At 43.3% G+C, this 24,048-nt stretch overlaps 2 protein-coding genes across 9 annotated transcripts in view; both read right to left on the bottom strand.

Annotated features, from left to right (window-relative positions):
* GGACT (gamma-glutamylamine cyclotransferase) overlaps positions 1-2,787 on the bottom strand; it is a 41,728-nt gene extending 38,941 nt beyond the window's left edge. The window contains exon 1 of one of the 2 annotated variants that reach the window (XM_082366172.1): positions 2,649-2,787. The gene's annotated coding sequence lies outside the window, so the exon portion shown is untranslated. The remainder of the gene's footprint in view (positions 1-2,648) is intronic. The other variant, XM_082366171.1, reaches the window with a different exon arrangement.
* The window catches only part of TMTC4 (transmembrane O-mannosyltransferase targeting cadherins 4), a 123,897-nt gene that overhangs the window by 42,401 nt on the left and 57,448 nt on the right, over positions 1-24,048 (bottom strand). For 2 of the 7 annotated variants that reach the window (XM_082366101.1, XM_082366100.1), the window contains exons 18-21: positions 22,580-22,649; positions 15,852-21,029; positions 15,553-15,669; positions 2,649-2,812 (exon numbers count right to left, since the gene is read on the bottom strand). In XM_082366101.1, the coding sequence (XP_082222227.1) occupies positions 20,881-21,029; positions 22,580-22,649 (219 nt within the window). In that variant the 3' untranslated portion in view covers positions 2,649-2,812; positions 15,553-15,669; positions 15,852-20,880. Of the gene's footprint in view, positions 1-2,648; positions 2,813-15,328; positions 15,670-15,851; positions 21,030-22,579; positions 22,650-24,048 lie in introns of those variants that run through there. The other 5 variants (XM_082366104.1, XM_082366103.1, XM_082366102.1 and 2 more) reach the window with 4 other exon arrangements.

Consider the following 24,048-nt stretch of genomic DNA (forward strand, 5'->3'; position numbering starts at 1 on the left):
TGAATAAAGAACAGTTAGATGGCATTCTTGGGAGCATTTATAAAGAATAAGTCACTGGGGTTTTTTTTCTTGTCATTATAAACATTTCCAGCCCTTCTCAAAAGCAGAGCACAGTAAGCCCTTGTGTACTCACACAGCATCAGGATCCATGCACCATCCTGGCTTTGCCATACCTGTTCCATTTGCCCTCCTTTCTTTGTTTTTTGAGTTTTTGTTCGTTTGCTTGCTTCTGGAGAATTCTGAAGCAAATACCTAAAACTATGTCATTTCACCCCTAAATATTTTGGTACTGAATTTTACTTAAAAGTTTAGTTTTTATTTCTGTTTTTTAAAATAAATTTATTTATTTATTTATTATTAATTTTTGGCTGCATTGGGTCTTCGTTGCTGCGCGCGGGCTTTCTCTAGTTACGGCAAGTGGAAGCTACTCTTCATTGTGGTGCGTGGGCTTCTCATTGCGGTGGCTTCTCTTGTTGCAGAGCATGGGCTCTAGGGAGCGCAGGTTTCAGTAGTTGTGGCTCGCGGGCTCTAGAGCACAGGCTTAGTAGTTGTGGCGCACAGTAGTTGTGGCGCACGGGCTTAGTTGCTCTGTGGCATGTGGGATCTTCCCGGACAAGGGCTTGAACCTGTGTTCCCTGCATTGGCAGGTGGATTCTTAACCACTGCACCACCAGGGAAGCCCAAAAGTTTAGGTTTTTAAATAACTACAATCCTACCTAACAATGAACAAAGAATCCCTAATATGCTGTATTCGTATTTCCCCAGTTGTCTAAAATAGCCTGTGCGGCTGATTTTTTCAAAGCAAGATCAAAACAAAGCTCTTTCATTGTCTTTGGTTTGTATCTTGCTGAAGTCTCTTTTAATAGTAATAGTGGATTGTGCCATCTTAGCTTAATTCAGAATGCTCTTATGTCTACCTTCTATTTTTAACTCAGTGTTTTACAATAGTTGCATGCTCTCATGCTTTCATTCTTTATTATTATTATTATTTGAATTTATATAAAGTAAAATGACCTTTTTTGTTGTATAATTCTATGAGTTTTAAAGTTGATTGATTCCTGTAACCATATAGAGCAGTTACATCACCAAAACTACCCAGCCGCTCTCCTGGCTGGGTGCGGGGACCTGTGAGCGGGCGGGGCCTGGGGCGGGAGGGGGTGTCCGAGGGACGCAGCGGTGCTCCCCCTCAAGTGGGAGATGCAGAGTCGAGAAAACACATTCTCCTCTAGAGCCTCCAGGAGGGGACACAGCCGCTGATTTCAGCCCAGTGACACCCAGCTGGACTCCTGGTCTGAAGAACAGGACAATCAATCTGGGTGGTTTCAGGCCGTGGAGTTGGTGGCACTTGCTCTGGCAGCACCAGGAAACTAAGACAAAGTCAAACCTGCTTCCTCCAGTCGCCAAGCCCTCGCCTGGGCCCTTTCTCTGCTGTCACCTTGCCCTCCTCATTCCGCCACAAAGGAAGGCACTTTTGATTAAAAGACGTGTTTTCCACGTCTCACATCTCCACTCGAAAGTCTGCTCCTCTGAACAGTTCTCCCAACCCTACTCAGGCAGCCCAGGCGAGGTCATGACCCCACTCCATACATCTCTCAGCAGCTGCTCCTCTCCCGTGGTCCTGGCTCGACTGAAGTTACCGTATTCTCTTCCTCAGAGTTTACGCTTGAGCATTTACTAAATGCTAAGTACCACGCAAAGGAATTTTCGTGCGTTTTCCCATTCGAGCCTCCCCAAAACCCTATCAGGTAGACACGATCATTATCCCGCATGTTTTAAATTAAAAAGTTCCAAATCACCCAGCCAGTACGTGGCAGAGCCAGGTTTTGAAGCCAGGCAGTCTGACACAGGAGTTGTGTCCTCAACCATGACATTAACATCTGCCTCTTATGTGAGAAATATAAGTTCCGAGATCTTGTGCCTTTATTAACAAAATACTCCCAGTATTCAGCACACAGTAGATAATAGTTGCTGAATATGAATGAATGGGACAAAATGGCTTTTCCACCTACTATTCTTTTTTTTCAGAAAACTTTTTTATTTTGGGAAGTCAAATATATACAGAAATAATGATATAATGATTCCCCCAATACCCATCTCCCAACTTCAAGACTTATCAATGTAGGGCCCATCTTAAAGCCAAAATATTATACTCTTTGGTAGAAAGAGCCCCCTTCAGTATCCTTCTTTTTCAGAATCACATGTTCCTAGTTTTCGTCATTTATCTCTGTTAACACAGACTTTTAAAAAAAGATCTTGAAATGGGCAGGTCTTTCTAAGCAAAACACAAAACAAGGAAACTGTAAAGGGGAGACTGACATTTTTTTCCCTATGTTAAAATTAAATGTTTCTGCAGAGTATAAGTACTGTAAACAAAGTAAAAAAAAAAAAAATGGGGAAGTAGTTGTAACATATATGACAAAAGAATAGCACCCCCAATGTATAAAGAATTCTTACAAATCAGTAAGAAAAAGACCAAAGGCACATTATCTGGAAAAATGTGTTCAGGGAAGAACAGACAGTTTCCCTAATATTCCTAAAAGACAAAAAGACAGGACTTCCAACTGACACTCTTATCAACATACTTCCTCTGGTGCTCTACAGTTTAGGAACAGCAAACACTCCAGAACAGAGGAAAAAACAATTCTCACCTGTAAGCTTGTTCTTCAAAACCGTGTTGCCCTGGAATCTCACATCACAGTGAGTCTGAGTCTGAAAAGCGTTTGACCTCAGAATCCTTCTGAACAGGACACCAGAAGCCGTCCCGCCTCACAGCGTGACCAGAAGCCCACGGACAAGTATCCAGTTCTCAGTCCTGCCAGGGGTGAGAGGAAGAGGAAGATGAGTGAAGAAAGCCGAGTGTTTAAGAGACGAGGGGCTTAAAAGACAAGAGCACTTCACCCAGCCCCTTGGATGGCATCTCAGACCTTGCGGGTGGGCCATGGAAGGAACCGCCATTCAGTGCAAAAACGTGACCCACCAGCCCGAGGGGCTGCAGGATGCCCAAAAGAGCAGTAAGCTCGCACAGGGGTTCAAAGTTCTGGACTTTCTTGAGAAATAGCAGCTACGTCCTCTCCTTCAAGTAAGGAAAATGAGAACGGAAAGAAAGCATATCTTCAGCCATCAGGCAAAGCTTATTTTAGGAATATGGAGCTTCCTGAATGGGGGTTTCCGAGTCTTTTGAAGCCATAAATTTATTAAAAAAAAAAATTCGAACCACCAAACCACATCTGAAGTATACTTGCCATGAATGGTGACTCTGACTCTAATTAAGCCTTTAGATCTACCTTCCAGTTTACAGGAGATACAGGGGACAGAGGAACAAGCTAAACCACACTATACAGAAAGCTGAATAAATCCAGAATGAGAGCCACCCATAGCCAACCGAGCAATACCAGTAAATCACTGCTCGAGACCAGGGTCAGCACACTTTGGCCCTCGGATAACTGCTGCCTGCTGGTGGAGTTTAAAACAAAAAAACTTTGAAAGCAAAATTTTATTGGAACACAGCCATGCTCATTCATGTTCGTATCAGCCACGGCTGCTTCTGTCGGACAACACAGCTGAGTAGCTGCAATGGAGCCCACATGGCCTGAAAAGCCTAAAGAGTTAGTTAACTGGCCCTTTTCATTAAGCTTGCCAACCCCCTGTCCTGGATTAAGAGACAACAGATACTCAACACATGTGTGGCCCATTCTGATTCACACAAACCAACAGTAAAAGTGCGTTTCTGAGGCAATCAAGGAAATCTGTGGACGGGGTTTTAGAAAACATTAAGGAATTACTGTCAATCTGATTAGGAGGTGACAATAGTATTATGCTTATCCAAGAAAATGCCCTTTTCTGGAGGTGCGCACCACACTGCTTAGGGGTGAATATTGTTTTTTTGTTTTGTTTTTTTTTTAGGGGTGAATATTGTTATCTGCAATTTAAACTGCTTCAACAAGAAGATAAAGCAGATATGGCCAAAAAGAGAACTCGTTTTAACCAACTGTTAAATCTATTTGATGGATATATGGAAGTTCATTATACTATTCCCTTTACTTTTATATTTGCTTTAATAAAAAGGGGGGAAAAAATCAAGAGCTTTGATCAAAAAGAATTTATCTCCAGACAGCCTCTCTAGGCAGGCCTCCCACCCTCCTTACAGGGTTTCGCCCGTCTCTCTCACAATGGTTACCTTTTAAGCTTCTTACCTTGCTCCAGGTATCCACCACCAGGAATGCCCGCCCCCATTCCACTCCTCTGCCTATAAAAATTCTACTCTGGGCCCAAGGTAAAGCCCAAACGTGACCTCCCCAAGTCCTCTGGAGGGAATTCATCTCCCTGGGCTCCAACTGCCCTTGGGCATTTATTATGCTTCATCCTTCTTAACATTTTAGCTATTGACCATGTCTATTACCTCATGATGCCATACAAACCCCGAGACTTCTAGTAACTTGGTCTTCTCTGTAAACCCATTGTGTGTGGCGGGGTGGGGGGGAGGGAGGGTAATAATAACACCTTTCACAGTGTAAGCTCTGCCTACACAGCTCTCAGATCCAACCGAGGGAAGGCTGACTTGCCCTGAGCAGTTTCACTGACCAGAGAGACCTTCAATTAAAGACCAAATTCCTGTTAAACAAGACGCTGGCCCTGTTTAACCAACACTCTCTTAATAAAATCTCTAATCTAAGGTTTACCTCCAGATGGAGAAGGTTCTAGAAAAGACTGCTAAGAGCACTTGAACTTTGTCCTCCTATTATCACCTTCCTTGGGACCAGTCCGTCTGCAAACACTGCAGCACTCACCTCCACGCCCGCCTGCAGGGGTTGCCCTACCCCCTCGGAAAGGCCCAGCTGACTGTGGGTACAAAGCCCTTCAATGACTCCACTTGGAAGAGCTGACCCAGATTGGAACGTTCAAGATATCTTACTACATAAAATAAGAGGGAAATGAACAGGTAATTTAAAAACTTAAACAGTACCGGTTTCTATCCCTGCTCTATTCTATATACTTCCCGCTGCCGGCTACCTAAGGCCAGCGTGAATAACCACCTTCTCTAGGACTACTGCTAATCGTCAGCACCCTTGTTTTCGAGGTCAGCTAGTCTAAAACACTTCTGTACAAAGGTCCACCAATTAGAAATTAATTTACCTTTGCAAACTCTGCGTTTGAAATACAAATGCTCTCTACCCGGGCAGGCTGCTTATTCAGGAACTTCCGGCGTCTCCTGGGAGTCAGTTCAGGAAAACAAGGCATTTTGGGAAAATGTGGGCAACCTGCGGGGGCTCTCCATATTAGCATTTCAATTAATTGAGACCAGGGAGAATGTCTTCAATTACAGGAAAAAGTACATAAAAACGTGTGTGGGCTTCCCTGGTGGCACAGTGGTTGGGAGTCCGCCTGCTAATGCAGGGGACACGGGTTCGAGCCCTGGTCTGGGAGGATCCCACATGCCACGGAGCAACTAGGCACGTGAGCCACAACTACTGAGCCTGCGCGTCTGGAGCCTGTGCTCCACAACAAGAGAGGCCGCGATAGTGAGAGGCCCGCGCACCGCGATGAAGAGTGGCCCCCGCTTGCCGCAACTGGAGAAAGCCCTCGCACAGAAACGAAGACCCAACACAGCCATAAATAAATAAATAAATAAAATTTAAAAAAAAAATCATTAATTCTATCGTGAGGACTCCACACTCATGATCCCAACTATACCTGATTATCCTCCCAAAGGCACCACTTCCAAATACTATCACATTGGGAGTTAGGGCTTCAACATTTGGGGGGAAGATACAAACACTCAGTCCATAAAACAAACAAACAAACAAACAAACAAAAAACGTGTGTGTAACACCTACTCTTGGGCTTCCCTGGTGGCACAGTGGTTAAGAATCCACCTACCAATGCAGGGAATATGGGTTCGAGCCTGGGTCCAGGAAGATCCCACATGCCGTGGAGCAACTAAGCCCATGAGCCACAACTACTGAGCCTGCGCTCTAGAGCCCATGAGCCACAACTACTGAGCCCATGTGCCACAACTACTGAAGCATGCGCGCCTAGAGCCCGTGCTCCGCAACAAGAGAAGCCACCGCAATGAGAAGCCCGCGCACCACAATGAAGAATAGCCCCCATTCGCCACAACCAGAGAAAGCCCGCGTGCAGCAATGAAGAACCAACACAGCCAAAAATAAATAAATAAATAAATTTATATATTAAAAAAAAAGATCTACTCTTTATATTGGTCAATCCAACTGATTTAGAGGCCCTTCAGTTTTTTGGGGTTTTTTTTAACATCTTTATTGGCATATAATTACTTTACAATGGTGTGTTAGTTTCTGCTTTATAACAAAATGAATCAGCTATACACATACGTATATCCCCATATCTCCTCCCTCTTGCATCTCTCTCCCACCCACCCCATCCCATCCCTCTAGGTGGTCACAAAACACCGAACTGATCTCCCTGTGCTATGCGGCTGCTTCCCACTAGCTATCTATTTTACATTTGGTAGTGTATATATGTCCATGCCACTCTCTCACTTCGTCCCAGCTTCCCCTTCCCCCTCCCCGCGTCCTCAAGTCCATTCTCTACGTCTGTCTCTTTATTCCTGTCCTGCCCCTAGGTTCTTCAGAACCATTTTTTTTTTTAAGATTCCATATATGTGTTAGCATATGGTATTTGTTTTTCTCTTTCTGACTTACTTCACTCTGTATGACAGGTTCTAGGTCCATCCACCTCACTACAAATAACTCAATTTCATTTTTTTATGGCTGAGTAATATTCCATTGTATATATGTGCCACATCTTCTTTATCCATTCATCTGCTGATGGACACTTAGGTTGCTTCCATGTCCTGGCTATTGTAAATAGAGCTGCAATGAACATTGTGGTACATGACTCTTTTTGAATTATGGTTTTCTCAGGGTATATGCCCAGTACTGGGATTGCTGGGTCATATGGTAGTTCTATTTTTAGTTTTTTAAGGAACCTCCACACTGTTCTCCATAGTGGCTGTATCAATTTACATTCGCACCAACAGTGCAAGAGGGTTCCCTTTTCTCCACACCCTTAGAGAGACACTTTAGCTTTTAATACAGGATTTCTCCCTGGGACATTGAGCAAAATTAATAACCTGCTTTGAGAAGACGTGGCCACAAGTCTTATTTTCTTATCAGTTCAATATTAACAGCCTGGAGTCAGAAAGTTGTGTTCAAAAAACCGTGCACCTATTTAGGGTTTCCAGTGCAGCTGCGGTGCTCTCTTCGGCCAACAGAGTGAAAGCTCAATAACCATATTTCGTAATCAAGACAGTAAGAGAAATTTCTCCAAAAACTCAGCTGTGTCACTACCGGCTCCAAAGAAACCTGAGCTCAGAAACTGACAAACGCCAGAAGTTCTTTGTTTTTTTTCTTTTGCAGCTTCTGGTCTCCTCGCAAACAAGAATCTCCAGTTCAAAACAGAATCTCTCTAAAGCGTCAGCCTCATTATACTGCGAGATCCTTTTACAACTACCTTCTAAATGGTCATCGCTTCTTCCTTACTGGGAAGGGGCAGCGCGCACACCTGAAGGCAGTTCCCAACTCTTCCTGCCCCGCGTCGTTCTGGCGGTGGCGTCCGCCTCGCGCTGCGCGGAGCAACGTGTGGACGCGCGTAGCGGCCCCGTGTCCCCTCCCTTCCAGCTGGTCCCGCAGGCGCCCGCGTCCCTTCACAGCCCAGGCTCTGCCCCCGCCCCTCGGCCCCCCAACGCCGTCCCTCCCCGCTCCATTCCCCCCCCTCCCTCGCCGACTCACGCGGGCCACCAACTCTGCCCTGGCGCGACGCGCCGGCGGCAATACCCCGAGTCCCCGGGGGCTCTAGGGCACCCTCGCGGCGGGGGCGGGGACAGGGGCCCCGGCTCGGCCCGAGCCCAGCGCCTCACCTGCCTCGGAGCGCGGCGCCGTCGGGGAGACGGGGCTCGGGCGGCGGAGCGGAAATCCTGGCCGAGGCTGGCGCAGCCGCCCCGGGAGGCCGCCCCCGGCGGCGCCCCCTGGAGGAGGGACCGTGTACCTGCCGGCGCGGGCCGCGCGCACACCTGGGCACACGCCGGGAGCCAGAAGGGCGCCCACGCTCTAACGCGTCCCACCGGGGCGTCCAGGGTCAGCCTTTTGAGTCCATGTTGGACCCCGATACACCTGGAGACACACCGCGTCATATATATACACACACACACTCACACGCTTAGAAATGAGCCAACACCTGGGGATGCATCCCGTAAGGCAGATGCACAAGGTGATGACCAAGGCCTCACACTCCAGCATCCACACTCAGCGCTGATACCATACTGGATACAGATAATCATATAGTCTTGATACTGCCACTTATTTACCAATTCTCCATTTTCAGTTAAAACTGTGGTTGTAGGGGACAATGTAAGTAATGACCTACCGTCTGTTCCTGGATCCTAGGACTGAATTTGAGCCCCAGAAATTAGAGGAGTAAAGACCAAAAGCTGAAGGAGGATTTTTTCTAGAGACTGTGTTCATTCTGGGCTTAAGCAATGCTACTTTGGGGACCCAGATGACAAGAATGGCATAGAGAGGTGGGGGGGGCCCTTCTGCTCCTCCCCCTCACAAGTACTAATCGTTGGAGTAGCAATAATCCCCCTTACTCACTGTCTGCCTTTCCACTTTCTCACGTATGTGGGCTGGATCCATGTGGTTTTTACAATCTGGTTTCTATTCAAACATTTCCAGTAATGCTGATGTGGCTGTGTTTTGAACAGATTTTCCTAAAGAATCTAAAAGATCAGATTCATAAACCATAATTTTCACAGAGTTCTTTCTTGTTTGGGGAAGCTCATGATTAAATTTAAATTTATTAAAAATCTTGTCTGGTGTGTATTTTTAACATACTATTTTTAAAGAGTTGCAGTAGCATCTTAATTTTTTTTCAAAGGGCAGAATGTTTCCATTTTATGTATTTATTCTTTTTCTTTGAGGGAGGAAGATCATGTCAGCAAAAGAAAGTGTGAGGAAAATACATGAATAAATAACTCCTCCAGTAAAGGAAAATTAAAGATGGTAATAAGGTGAGTGTTAAAGTGCATTTAGTGCCAGATAAGGCTGGGAGAGTCTGATCCGACATAGATTAGGCTCTGTGGGATGAGATCTTCAGTTTAACTGTCAAAAAATAACCCACAGACAAATATGGTAGTAATTTTCAAAATGTGGTCCCAGATGGGCTGCATTAGCAGCACCTGGAAATTTAGAAATGCGAACTCACAGGCCACACCCCAGACCTTCTGAATAAGCAACTCTGGGGGTGGGCCCAGTGAAAGAAATACACTTTAACAAGTACTTCTTTTTTTTTTATAATGGTAATTAATTTTTTCCCAGTTTTATTGAGATATAATGGACTTAGAGAGCTGTATAAGTTTAAGGTGTACAGCATAATGATTTGACATATATATCATGAAATGATTATCACAATAAGGTTAGTGAACATCCATCATCTTATATAGATACAATTAAAGAAATAGAAAAAAATTTTTTGTGTGATGAGAACTCTTAGGATTTACTTAACAACTTTCATATATAGCATACAGCAGTGTTAAATATATTTATCATGTTGTCCATTACATCCCTAGTACCTATCTTACAACCTGAAGTTTGCAGTACCTTTTAACTGCTTTCATCCAATCGCCCCACCTTCCACCCCCCCGTAACTACAAATCTGACCCATATTTCACTGTTTGTATGTTCTTTTGTTTGCTTTTGAAGTGTAATTGACCTACAACACTGTGTTAGAAAAAAAGTCACAGTTTCTCAAGGAAACTGATTGGTCAGTGTAGACAAGTCTTGGCTTCAGTTTAGGTTTGGTGGGTTACACAGGAGCCCTTAGCAAGCCAACTACGCTGGTGGGTTTTAGGAACTGAGCTGACTCATGGAGGCTGTCAGTTGCACGCAAATGGTATAGGTGAGTCCCTCACCGAAAACGTTTCAGCCCGCCATCAGCTGTTTTTCTGGTCTGTTGCTCTGGGGTCCACAGTCTCCCATACCCTCCAGGCTCAAGGTCAGGCAGCTGGCAAAATGCTATGCCTGGGTTCAAAGCTCGGGCACAAACATTTCCTTTATCAACTCAAAGGATTTAGACTAACAAATTGTCTTTCAGTGGAATTATCCAGTTTGGCCATTTTTGTTTTCTAAATACCAGCAGGTAATTGCCAAGCTCTGTTTTCTAGACTTTGGTGTTAGATGCCTAATTTATATTTGACTGAATGCACTGCTACTTAGTATTATGCAAAAGAAGCCGACCTCATCTCCTTGTTACCCCTCCCACATGTCTCCAGAATTGCAAGGACCACACAATTGATGGGAAAATGTCTTCTGCATCTCTTGAAAAGATGCTTATAATGTGAAATAAGCAACAGAACCAGGGTGCTATATACAGAGTTTGAAGTCTAACTGGATAACACTCTAAAATCTACTGAAATATTATCAAATTATTCTAGTAAATTATTACAAATAATCATCTTTGGCCCTAAATAACCTGCAAACTAAATCCAGCCCACCACTTGTTTTTGTAAGCTAAGAATGAGTTTTACATTTTTAAGTGCTTGAAAACAATCCGAAGAAGAAATAAAACTTCATGACACATGAAAATTATATGAGATTCAAATTTCAGTGTCTATAAAGTTTTACTGAAAATACAGTCATGCTGACTCATTTATGGGTTATCTATGGCCTTTTTTTTTTTAATAAACGACAATCTTTTCTCTTTTTTTAAAAATTAATTAATTTATTTACCTATTTTTGGTTGTGTTGGGTCTTCATTGCTGCACGCAGGGTTTCTCTAGTTGCGGTGAGCGGGGGCTACTCTTCTTTGCAGTGTGTGGGCTTCTCACTGCGGTGGCTTCTCTTGTTGCGAAGCACAGGCTCTAGGCATGCGGGCTCAGCAATTGTGGCTCGTGGGCTCTAGAGTGCAGGCTCAGTAGTTGTGGCACGCGGGCTTCGGTAGTTGTGGCTCGCAGGCTCTAGAGCACAGGCTCAGTAGTTGTGGCGCACAGGCTCCGCGGCACGTGGGATCTTCCCGGACCAGGGCCCGAACCCATGTCACCTGTGTTGGCAGGCAGATTCTTAAACACTGCGCCACCAGGGAAGTCTCTCTATGGCTGCTTTTTGTGATAGCAGCAGAGCTGAGTAGCCGCCACTGAGACAAGGTGGCCTGCAAAGCCTAAAATATTTTCTCTCTGCCCTTTTACAGAAAAAGTTTGTCTACGCTGCTCCGTAGTCTTTTGCTCCAGCACCATTATAATCCCTGCCTCTTCGTTCTGTGATAGTTGATTTATGACTGCCTCCCTCCTGGACTGAGTTCCATGAGGTCAGACCTGTCTCCTTTGGATGTTTCCAGCACTTCCCACCATGGTATCCAGAGTAGGTATTCAATAATATTTATTTCATTGAACTTTATTTTTTGATCCTTTCCCCTAGGTAAATCAATATGAACTTGACAAAAAATCAACATAGGATCCATTAATCAGGATAATTTAGAAAATTTGTATGTAACAAAATAGAATAAAAAAATTCTGCAAATAATGGGATTCCTTGCTTCCATTTTCTAAACCAGGTTCTAAAAATTTGTTGTTAAATTTGAAAGTGGCAGAGTTGTTTTTTCCTTGTCATTCTGTTGAGTTATTTTACTTAGTACAACAGGTCTCACTGCTAAACAATTTCCACGGCAAAGAAATTAATGAGAGGAGAAAACCAACCTCATGAAGCTAAGTTCATTCACGTTAAATGCAATCCTGGTATTTCTGAAATTATTGTTTTAAAGATGATGTGCGCTGCTGTCAGATATTTAAAAATAAGGCATTGACCTTTTCTCCACAAAAGATAGGCAATATCTTGTCTAAAAAGGCGACGGAATTTTCCAAGCAATTGCGGTTGAGATGGTTTATGCTCTTCTTGCCTACCTTCTGTAGTTTTTGGAATAACAAGCAAAGACCAGAGTAAAGCACTATGTGAGATTGTTTTGGTGAATAAACCCCTTATCACAAATAGGACGATAACTGAAATATGCCATCCACCATGGAGGAAGCTAATTACATTGCAAAGAGGCCACAAACCAATCTCTAACCCTGTACCATTGCTGCCATTGTTCTGCTTAAAGCCAGAAGCAAGTTATTTGGTCCTGCTCTCCAAACAGCAACTTTTTAAAGGAAATAATGGTTGCCTGGTGCCTAGCAATGTGGACATTACAAGGGGAAACGTGGCCTGATTCCCTTGAGCCGTCGTTGCAGGAAATGAACACATATTGAGTGCTCCTATGTGCCTGGTACAGTATGACTCTTCCCTCACGTTACCCTTTGAGCCATAGTATGAAGCAGATATTATCATTGCTAGTCTACATAGGAATTGGCTCCATGAGGTTCAATAACCCACTCAAAGACATGCTGCCAGGAAATAAGAGTGTCCATATCCAGCTGAACCTGAAACTCATGCTCTATAACATAAGGGCTAAAACAAGGTAGCTGGGTCACATGTGCTGAAATGTGTGTCATCTGCACTAATAATTCTATTTTGGAAACTCTTTGTTCAAAGTGCTAGTTCCAATGGATAACGCCGTACGTATGGTTCTACCCATGAAGAGCTCTCACATACATGATCCCATTTGATCCATACACCTGCATTGCACAATAAAGGCCAGGTAGAGAATTTCCTCCACTTTACAGATGAGGTAAAGAGGTTGGATGGCCTGACCAAGCTCATAAGGTTAGCTGTGCCCTGTCTTAGCCCAATCAAATATCTCCAGTACAAAACCATCATTGGACAAAGTCCGATTTATTGGCTCGTTGCCATGGGGGAGACCACACACCCACGGAGCCCTGAGATGCCTCACCAAACAAAGATGCAGTTAGGAGGTTTGGGGGGAGGGGGGGAGGAATTTAAAGGTAATAGTGTTTTTACAGGCTGAAGGCAAAAGAGGGATGCGTGCCAATGGTCAGTATCAGGTCTGGACAGCAGAACAGACCCAGGGGCTTATGTACTTAGAGACTAAAAGTTTTGATAGACGTGAATGGGTGTATCCAGAAATGCTTTAAATGAAGTTCTGCACGTGGGTTGGAAACTGAGGCTGCTTGTCATGTCAAAGTGACTTGGACCCTCCAGGTAGAGCAGGATGTCTCATTCTTCCTGATGATTTCAAACAGCAACATTTCTGACAGTGCTCTTCCAGAAGGTTTCTCCAAGAGTAATAAAGCAGCAGTCGCCCTTAGAAGTGGGTTCCTTGACACATTACAACTTCAGTGTGTCTATGGGAGAAATGTGGTTTCCTGTTCACTTCCCAGCTGCCTTAATCTGTGCTATGTCAGCCTGATGAATGGCGGAGCAGAATTGGACTTTTGTCAGTCTGAGGGACTTTTTACCTTACCAGAATATATCAGGACTAGAAAGCTTCACAGTATTTTGTTTCCACAAGAGTGCTCGAATTTCAAACATTCTTACATTACACAACAGATTTTTTTAATGAGGGTTTATATAAGCACCCAAAGAAGGTCACTTTGCAAATTTTTATAGTGGACTTCTGTACAAGATTTAGGTTTTTTTTTATTTTTGTTTTTAAAAAGGTTAAGCATCTAAGGATATTTGAAGAACACTGGTTTAGTCCAACTCTCTCATTTCATGGAGGAGAAATTAACAGCAAAAGCAACCACCACCACCATTATTTTTATTAGAAGCGACTGAGGCATGCAGTAATTAGGTGACTCATTCCAGGGTCCTGGTAACTAATGACAGGATTGGAAGTGTTTGTATCTAATTGAATTGTTGAAGCTTAAAAAAATGACTTATGGCAGTGAAGCTGGCCCTAGGGTAGATCTCACACTCCTGGTCTCTGTTCTTTCCACCTTATCACCTTGCTTGCTGATGTCTGCAGATTCCTAGACTAAGTACTATAAAAGCTGTCATCCATATACATTATCAGAAAGTTCTAGAAATGAGCAGTTTTGAAAATTTTCAAGACACATCTCAAGTCTGTTCAGCAAAATTAATGCTATTGAAACGTAACTGCTGACATAGAACTGTTTTTTTTTTAAATTTATTTATTTTTATGGCTGTTTTGGGTCTGCGTTTCTGTGCAAGGGCTTTCTCTAGTTGTGGCAAGTGGGGGCCACTCTTCATCGCGGTGCGCGGGCCTCTCATTATCGCGGCCTCTCTTGTTGCGGAGCACGGGCTCCAGACGCACAGGCTCAGTAATTGTGGCTCACGGGCCTAGCTGCTCCGCGGCATGTGGGATCTTCCCAGACCAGGGCTCGAACCCGTGTCCCCTGCATTGGCAGGCAGATTCTCAACCACTGCGCCACCAGGGAAGCCCCAGAACTGTTTTTAAATGATGGATAAAACTGCAATTTAAATCTACAGGGAAAATGTTTTCTCAAACACAAGTAGGAAGCTGAAAGCTTTATTGGCCCTGGAAAAATACCATATTTAAAAACAAAATGATTAGAAATGCAGGACACTCAAGGCAGTTTTGATAAACAGTGTAACAGGTTTAAAGTACTTGTATTGATAGAACTAATCAGACTTAGAACACAAGTGATAAAAATATAAACCTGAGATTGTTTCTGGGTCATTTAATTACAGGATTAAAAACCTCAAGAAAAGTGAGGGTTATTCCTCCTTCAATTATTTATTGAATAGTATTATGTGCCAAGCACGGGTCTAGGGCTTTACATACCTTTTCTCATTTAAACTTTCCAGTAAGTCTGTGAAAAAGGTAGTATTATGCCCCATTTTACAGATGAGGTTCTGAGCTGCTAAAAGACTAAGTTACTTGCTCTAACTGGATCCCTAGGGGGGCCAGGCATGGCCACAGACTGGGTGGCTTTAATGACAGAAATGTTGTTCTGGAGGCCAGGGGTCTGAAGTCAGGGTGCTGGCGGGGCCACACTCCTTCGAAGGCTCTAGGGGAGGATCCTTCCTTGCCTCTTCCAGCTTCTGGTGGCTCCTGGCGTTCCTTGGCTTGTGGCAGCATCACTCCAGTCTCCGCCTCCACCTTCTCATGGCCTTGTTTTCTCTGTGTGCCTCTGTGTATCCTCTCCTCTTCTTAGAAAACACCAATCATTGATTTCGGGCCCACCCTAAAGCCAGGATGGTTTCCTCTCAAGACCCTTAACTAATTAGATGTGTAACACCTGATTTCCAAATACAGTCACATTCTGAAGTTCTGGGTGGACATGAATTTTGGGGGGGGGGACACTATCCAACCCGCTACACTTGCCTAAGGTCTGGTAAATGGAGGAAGAACGAGGTTCCCGCCTGGGTGGAACGCAGATTTTCCTTTCACATTCAAGCTTTATGCCCCCCAAATGCCAGTTATTTCCAGACGACCACCAAGAGAGTCACACAGCATACAGAGTTTCGTGAGGAGTTAAAGGCATGCTTCAGGAAAGAGTGTGCCTTGCACACTTGTAGTTCAGCCAACAGTCTGAGCAATGAGGCCTCCCGAGTTCTTTTCACTCAGCATGCCTCTGGAGACACAGGCTCCCCAGTGTATCTCCCACCTGCTGGGCAAAGCGCTTTAGTGACTACACTTGGTTACCTGAGTTTCCCACATGGTGTCTCCTTTCCACCAATGCGCCTTATCACAGCTTTATTACGAACCCATCCATGGCTCTCTTGAAGAAAGATTTCTCTGTGATGTCGCACATGTTCCTTGCTTTAGAAAAAAAAAAAATTATTTCAAATAATGCAGCGATTTGCAAAGTAGAAGGTGAAGAGTCTCTCTCCTCCTCACTTCTTCTTGCTCAGAAACAGCTCATGTTAATATCAATATAAACTGTAATTCCTGTACATTTAAAGAAAAGAGATTGGAATATGAGAGAAGAACAAGGGAAAAACCTTAATGTTTGACAGCGTTCTCTCGGCTCCTGTCTCCTCCATTGCATTTTCTTGTCTCCTTCATCCCAACCAAACTGTCCCACACGGGGCCTTTGTTTCTCTTCCTTTGAATGAGAAACCAGCTTCTGATTTTCATTTTGTGAGGAACATTATCTGAAAAGAGGCCACAGCCAAATTAATATCTTCTTGGTAGAATTTTAAAGGCACGAGTGATTAAGACAAGACTCTGTGTGATTTTAAAATGAGGCTGTAGTATTCTATAATTATATTTGGTATTTATTAATGAATATTTCAAGTAACATGAAATGTCTCACTTTACTGAAAATCAGGGTTACTCAATACTTGGGATCCTTCTATTTGGGTCAACATGGCAAGAACATCCCAGATTCCCCTTGTCTTTACAGCTGACTCTTCAATGGTGTTTATGTCTCAATATAACTTATTTCCCCCAAGTGCCTGGTGAAGTTTTTACGATAAATATGAGGCCCAAAGGAGAAGGTAGAGGCAATTGAACCAATATCTGTTCCTATGAAATAGAAAACTTGATTTGATGTTTCACTGCCTCCAGGAAAAAAGAGATTCACCAACTAATGGAGAACTTTGAACACAGGAGAAGGAAAGAAATGTCCTGACAACCTGTGACCCTGGAACAGCTGCAAATATAAAGATGTGAATGAGTCACGGGGGGCCTGATGACTCTCCAGGAGTCCCCTGGAAATGGGGGCTGGTAACAATGCTCGGTCCCCGAGTCTACACCAGCATGCCCAACCTGGGCACACAAGGGTGAGGTAACCTGGATGGCAAGCTCCACGGGGCAGGAATCATGTTTTCATTTTTCATCATATCCCCAGCAGCTAGCACACTGCCATTGCACAGTCTGTGCCCAACGAGATATTTTGAAAAAGGTAATAGCGTAAAAGTAGTACAAGGGATCCTTGGGATGGGACAGTTCTGTATCTTGACTGTGGTGACCTCACAAATCTACATGTGACAAAATCACACAGATTCTGTCCCTTCCACTAAAAAGCTCTTCACTGATCTTCCATCTAATAATTTTATTCACTGCTGATCTTTGCCTGAATCAATTAATTCATTGGAGACAAAAAAAAAGGGATGATTTTCTAATTGCCATTCTTTCAACATTTATTGGCTTTAATTAGTCTATAGAGAAGACTATTTTCCCTCATCAGCTATGGCTATTTGGTAACCACGTAATTGTGATAGGCATACTGTATCCAGTCTTCAGAAGGGCATCTGACTAGTCCACTTAGGAAAGCCTTAGGGACAAAGATGAGAAGTAAAGACCAATATGTCCACATCTGTCCCCATCTAGACCTTGTAGCATACAGGGGCTTTATTTTCTCTTTGCTAGGGTCAAATTCCACTTGATTTTGGGTCCCATCCCTTCCTTTCTTCTCAAGGACCTTATTCCCTCTCCAGTTTATCGCCAGCCTCTCCCTCTCAATGGCACTGATCTATCTGGATGATGAAACAATGGGTCTCATCCCCTTACCGATCCACCTCCTATCCATCACCAATTGATTCCTATGTATTTCTCAGGTCAGTCTACATTTCATCAACTTGACTGCCTCTTGTCTACACCAAGCCACCTTCATCTCTACCCTGGATACGTGCAATGGTCTCTTTACTGATCTGTCACGTCTTCTTTGCCTCCCTCCAATTCCTTCCCCACCAACAGCCCAAGTGATCTTTTCAAAACATAGATCTGATAATTTCCTTCATTTTGAATCCTCCCGTGGTTTAAGATAAAGACCGTGTGGTCTGCAAACCCTGGCATGGTCTGGACCTCGTCACCTTTACCAACTCCATCAAGCACCCCTCCCCCTCTCCCTTGGACTTTGTTCACCAAGTACTTTAGCTTTCTCACCACAGGCCCTTTGCATATGCTGTTTCTTCTTTGTGTGCAGTCCAGGTTTTCTCAACATCAGCACTACTGGCATTTGGGGCCAGATCATTCTTTTTTGTAGGGGGTTGTCCTGTGCTTTGTAAGGTGTACAGTAGCATCTTCCCACCCCCATCACTTGTGACAGCCAAAAAGATCTCCAGGCATTGCCAACTGTCCCCTGGGGGTCAAAATCTCCCCTGTTGAGAACCACTGGCCTAGAGTGATCTTCCTCCCTGCTTATCAAATCTCAGTTCAAAAGTCACCTTCTCAGGGAACCCTTTCCTGACTCTTCAGGCTAGACCCAGTCTCCCGCTTCAGTTATTAATTATATGACTGACAATTACTGTTTCTCACTGCACTGTCTGCTGCATGAGGGCCAGGGGCCATGTCCACTTCCCTCATCACTGTATTCCCAGTACCTGGGAGAGTATCTGCCACTTAATATTTGTTGAATGAGGGAATGAATGCATTTAAGGTCAAACCTGTCTGCTGCAAAATCTATACCTTCCTCCAAAAGTCTAGTCTATCATTTATTGAGGCAAGTTCTTAGCCAAGTACCTCATTACTGAGAGGGAGGTCTTATGTCTTATCATGTCCATTTTACAGATGGGAAACTGGAACTTATGCAATGCTAAGTGACCTGCCTATGACATCAAAGCACTAGAGCCAAGACCCAAATCTATGTTTTCTCACCCCGAAGTCCAAGCTGATAGGTGTGAATGTGAACACAGACGTCCAATGCTTTGCTGTGGGGCTTGGTCTTCTATTCTGTACGATATTTAAACTCAGTAATTTGAAATAAAATGTAAAGACCATGCTTAAGAAATGTGGTAGAATCAGAACCCCGAAGAGCCCTGTGAGGGCATAGTAGGCTACATTTATAGGGTGGAATTTTTAAGAAATGTAAGAGTGCATCTAAACAGGGAAGAAATGTAGCAGATAAACAAACAAAAAATAACCCCAAACCACATTCCAGGGTTTCGTGATGTTCGCTATCAGGGAGGTGAAGGAGGATGATTCTGACTCTCAGATTTCCCAGAATGGCAACAATCCCTATGTTTGTTCTGACACCCCACCCCAAACCCAATCCCCTACCGTGATTAGCAACAAAAACAAAGTTTAGAAAAAAATACCAAATAAGAGGGGAACTGGGAGACAGATTTCCACTTCAGTCTCGTTAGAAAGGAAACCCAAGAAATAAATTACAGGGTGGCTGCTTAAGATGGAAAAAAGAAGGAAGAAAAGAGGAAGAGCATGGCGCACTTCCAAAATCGGCCGAGATAAAAGACGCCCTGAAATATCAGTCAAGTGAAGGACTGTTTTCTCTGGACAGAAGGCAGCTGTGACGGAAATCGTGAGAGGGAGCAGTGAAAGCTAAGGGGATTCGTTCTGCAGGCAGTGGTCCCAGATTTGCATGTCTTCATTTGACACTCAAGTTTTAGTATCAGTACAAAAAGAAAGAAAGAAAAAAAAAAATCCTGAAGGGGCTTTTACCAGAAATATTTTTTTCTTCATTCTCAAAAGATAAGCACTGTTTCAAAGAGAGAAATTTGCTTAAAAAAAAAAAGTCAACAAGCATATAGTACCTCTATTATCTGCCAAGCTAAGTGCTGTAGGAACATAAATAAGAATAAGGCAGCTCCTGCCCCTAAGAGCTCTATAAATTGTTACTGTTGTTGGGGGACCATTTCTGAACTGTTTAAAACACAGCACTTTCTTTTCTGAAGTATCTCAACCACTGTAGGTTACAATTACTGATTTACAACTCTACGCAGGTCTGCCCCCGGCCCCCCACAAAGTGAGTGTAGAGAATCAAATTCATCTCCATGTGGGATCTACTCAGCCCATATTTTAGAACCTGGAGGACTCCACCAGTGCGATTCTATTAAATGGTCCCTAAAACCAAATAGAAGCCACATTCTAGAAAGGATGAATCAGTCACTTTGATTTCATTTTAAGGGAAAGAGGACAGAGTCAAATAACTTGAAAATCATCTTAATAGATGAGTAATAGGAGGCACTATGACACTTGTATACCGGTTTCTGTAATAATTTTACTGCATAAGAAATGACAGAGATTGCATAAATCATTAGGTCAACAGCATATATAGGAGAATAAAACAAAACGAACATGATTATTCTGACCCAATAAAACAGGATAAATAATCCAATTCTTAAAAATATCACAAACTCCCCAAATGTGGTTCCTTTTGGGAGAAAATTTACCTCTTGCATTTTTTGGATATAGTAATGACTATGGTTCCATGAAACTAAATGGAAAACTGCTTTCCAGTCAAAAAACACAAAAAAACAACTTACATAGAGGTGTGTAGCCCTCTTAATACTGGATGTAACAAAAATAAAGACATCAGGCTGCCTACTTTTGCCTAAAGCATGGCTTTAATTTTCTATTAATAGTGACAGTTTATGTAGGATACTACATAATTTCCTATGTTATGAAACAGCACAAGTTGAAGAATCCAAAAAATATTGCAGGAGTGAATTTCTTCCTAGGGAAAAAGTGTAAATACACTAGATGTTAAAATTTCCATTCTTCATTCAATTATTTGCCCCATTCAAAAAAAAATACAAATAAATATTTCCTTACAAATGATGTTCATAGCACATTGGAAAAAAAAAGATTAAAAAAAAATCTTAATTTACTCTTTCTTGTCATTAAATAAAAATTCTAATATACACATTAGATATTTATATAAATTGTAGGAATCAGTTTGTCATTTCTTGTTCACAATCCAAGTTTAACAATATGAGTCTTTACAACAACACAACTCACATCCCAAATGCAGGTTTAATTCTGCTGTAAGTCGCTCAAGGTAATTTTTTTCTTTTTTTCTTTTTAATTAAAAAAGACTTCATCCTTGGAATTTTAGAATTTATGTTTGAGTTGTCTGAAAAAATACAATTTCAATGCAAAAACCACATCAAGCATTCAAGAGTATATTGCTGGTGCTGTAATCTTTTTGCATGTCTTTGTTTTCATAGAAAAAAATGATAAAATAAACAACACGTAAGACTTTTAAATGGTTAAACGTAAGCACATGATATTAATGATCTGCCTCATGCACACACACACACACAAACTCAAAAAATGAAGGAAAAAGGCTCAGACGTTTTTCTTTTGCATTTGTTCCAGCTTTCTTCTTAGAAGACCATAATTCTCCTTAGTTCCTGATGCCATTGGGTCAAGCCGCAGAGAGATCTCATAGTGTTTTTTGGCCAAGTCTAGATGTCCCCAGCGATGATAAAGCACAGCTGAAATAGCAAGAGATCAATTTCACTGGAAATGCTTCTGAATAACTTGTGGTATTCCCAACCACTTGTACAAAGAAGTATTACAGAACCTCTGCAAGCAGTTTTCAAAAATCATTGTTTAAAACAATATTGTTTGTACTGCCAACTTTATTTATTGTAATCACACTCCCTGGTGACTGTCTGTTTAACCACCCCCAGTTACTCCCAGGGTTCTTCATATCATTAGGCGTGATCCATCTCCCTACGGCAACATTGTTACATAAAGAAGCAAAAGGAAGAGTACACTAAGTTTCTTGATGCTGCCAGGAAACTTCCCGAAAGCCAGCCTGCACAGGGCTGGGCTCCAGCACTGCTTAGCGCTCTGACCACGCAGAAGACCAGCCATTTACTTTGACAAAGAGTCTCCTATACCTTTCAGCAAAATAATAGCTTGTTTGTTGCCAGCTGAAATTCAGGGCTCTAATGTCAAGATCTGACCATAAAATGATAGTTAAAGAAATCTACTTTTTTTTTTTTGGCTGCGTCGGGTCTTAGTTGCGGCACGCGGGATCTTCATTGAGGCATGCGGGATCTTTCGTTGCGGTGTGTGGGCTTCTCTCTGGTTGTGGCGTGCGGGTTCTCTCTTCTCTAGTTGTGGCGTGCAGGCTCCGGGACGCGTGGGCTTTGTAGTTGTGGCGCACGGGTTCCAGAGCGCGTGGGCTCTAGTTGAGGTGCGCGAGCTCAGTCGTTGTGGGGTGCAGGCCTAGTTGCCCCCGTGGCATGTGGGATCCTAGTTCCCTGACCAGGGATCGAACCAGAGTCCCCTGCATTGTAAGGCGGATTCTTTACCACTGGACCACATGGGAAGTCCCAAGAAATCTACTCATTAGAATGGTAAGCCTCTGACTATTACAATGATTCTCTAAGTAAAACTATCTTTCTACGTGGGCAGTACAGCAACCACTGATGCTTCATCACTTTTCCAAGGAGAAGCTACAGAGTCTACAGGGAAGAGATTTGGCGAAAAAATATTCACATGACTGAGCCTTCCAAACATCAACACGCTATGTTCTAAAAATCTGAATTATTGAGATGTCAAAAATGAAAGAAAGGAATTCTAGGTAATAAGTCATTGTGAATTCATTCTTAGCCAAGACACAGAACATAAGAATGCAGGGAAGACCAGGCTAGATAAGGAAGGTCCACTACAGAAGAGGCAAAAGGACACACGTCAGACTGCAAACTTCCAAAGTACTTCTCAGTTTAACTGGCTAGGGCCCTTCACTCAAAGAAAGAAAATCTGAGTTTTAACATCAGAAGGCAATTAACTAGTGGGGGATTTTAGGAGTTGTTCTGATCATGCAATTAAGATTTGTAAATATGACTGTTATTTAGCTACCTTATTAATGTGATAATTTCCTTAAAATGCCATATTTTAGAACCAGATTATAAAGGCCAATATGGGTTCGATTTGAAAAACAACTCTCCCAACAGTGATTTTACAGAAATGCACCTGTTTCATTAAAATTACACAGAATTTCGATATGATTCAAATTGAAAAATTTCCTTACCCAAATTGCCATGGTAACTTGCAGTATTTGGATGAGCTTTAATTGCTTTGAGGAATAAAGCTTCAGATTCCTAAAAAACGAAATACATAAAAAAATAAGGTACTCCACACGATGCAAAAGTTTTATGCAGTTTTATCGCCTACGGTTTTCAAACTTTGAACGTGCATGTTTTGCTCCACCAAACCCTTCTTCCGGAGACATTCGGGAGGCCCAGCAGGGCCACACGCTGTTGAGAAGAGGCTTGGAAGGATGACCCATCGGGGCAGTGTGCGACTGGGCAAAGGTGACGGGGCAGCAGTCAGGGGACGGTGGCCGCAGAGGGGATGAATATGCTAATGACTGCCACCTGCCTCCCTGAAGTGGCGGGAATTCTGCAACTTTAGGCAAGTAGCTCAGTTCAGGGTGCAGGGGAGGATGAGCAAAGGTCAAGCAGGAAAGTGCTGGGCGGCTGAGGACAGCCACGCAAATGTCATTTCTGGTCAGCATCGGTGAGCTCATTTCTAGGATTCTCAAGGCAGGAGGTGGGGCCTGTGTAACCCCCCCTAAGAATGCACCCCCCCCCCTCAGCGACCAGAAGCCGCCCATTCAGCTGCAGGAAATGAGCAGAGAGGATGAGGGAGAAACAGCCACCTGTCACCTCAGCCACTGCAGGACTGTACGTGAGCGTGACCGAATGCCCCTGAAGTGCGGAGCCGATTCTCGTAGAGACTTACATTTCCCCCATACAGTATTCACTCCCAACCCAGCCACTGAGAAACACGGCCACGTGTTTTCTCGCCTGCTCACTGTGGGACCATGGCCGACTGCATGGCCCCTTTTTACCATAACGTTGAAAAATAAAGATGCCTCATTGTTCTCAGCGACAGCTGCCGGGGGTGACTGTCACACCATCTACATTCGTGGCCCTAAAGGGCCACTCATGCTTTAATCAGGGTCATAGGCTCAGCTTCACCAACCAAGGCTGGGGGTTTGGGGACAGGTCTTTACCTTCTACCTGTGCCCTACATGAGCTTCTCCCAGGGGGCCTCCCATATCCAGGATCACATGTTTTATAAAGTGCAGGGAGACCCGTTTCCTTTGCCTTGTGCTGGCTGGGCAAACATCTCTGACACCACAACCTTTTAGACAGAGCTGGCAGAGAAAAATCTGTATTTTAGAAATGTGGTCTGTGAGGGAATGAAGGAAGATGTCAGGATTACACGCAGGATGTCAGCAAACGTCACTCTCAGAACTCAGTTCAAAGTCAGGGTCTACATTCCGAGTTTCGGGAGAGAAAACTCCTTCAAGGAAGTCTAAGTTTTCCTGCTGTGTTAGGTGTGCTGGAAACAAAAATGAAAACGATGCAAACAAACCAAAAATCAAATGGATTGTGTAGATTTGTAGTTGTGCTCTTTCTGATGATTTTCAAATGTTTCCATTTAAAACCTCAAATGTAAGAAATGGAAAGGCTGGGGAACCTCAATCTACTT

The sequence above is a fragment of the Balaenoptera borealis genome, assembly GCF_965194805.1.
Source record: "Balaenoptera borealis genome assembly, chromosome: 18".
In the NCBI taxonomy this organism is placed as follows: Eukaryota; Metazoa; Chordata; class Mammalia; order Artiodactyla; family Balaenopteridae; genus Balaenoptera; species Balaenoptera borealis.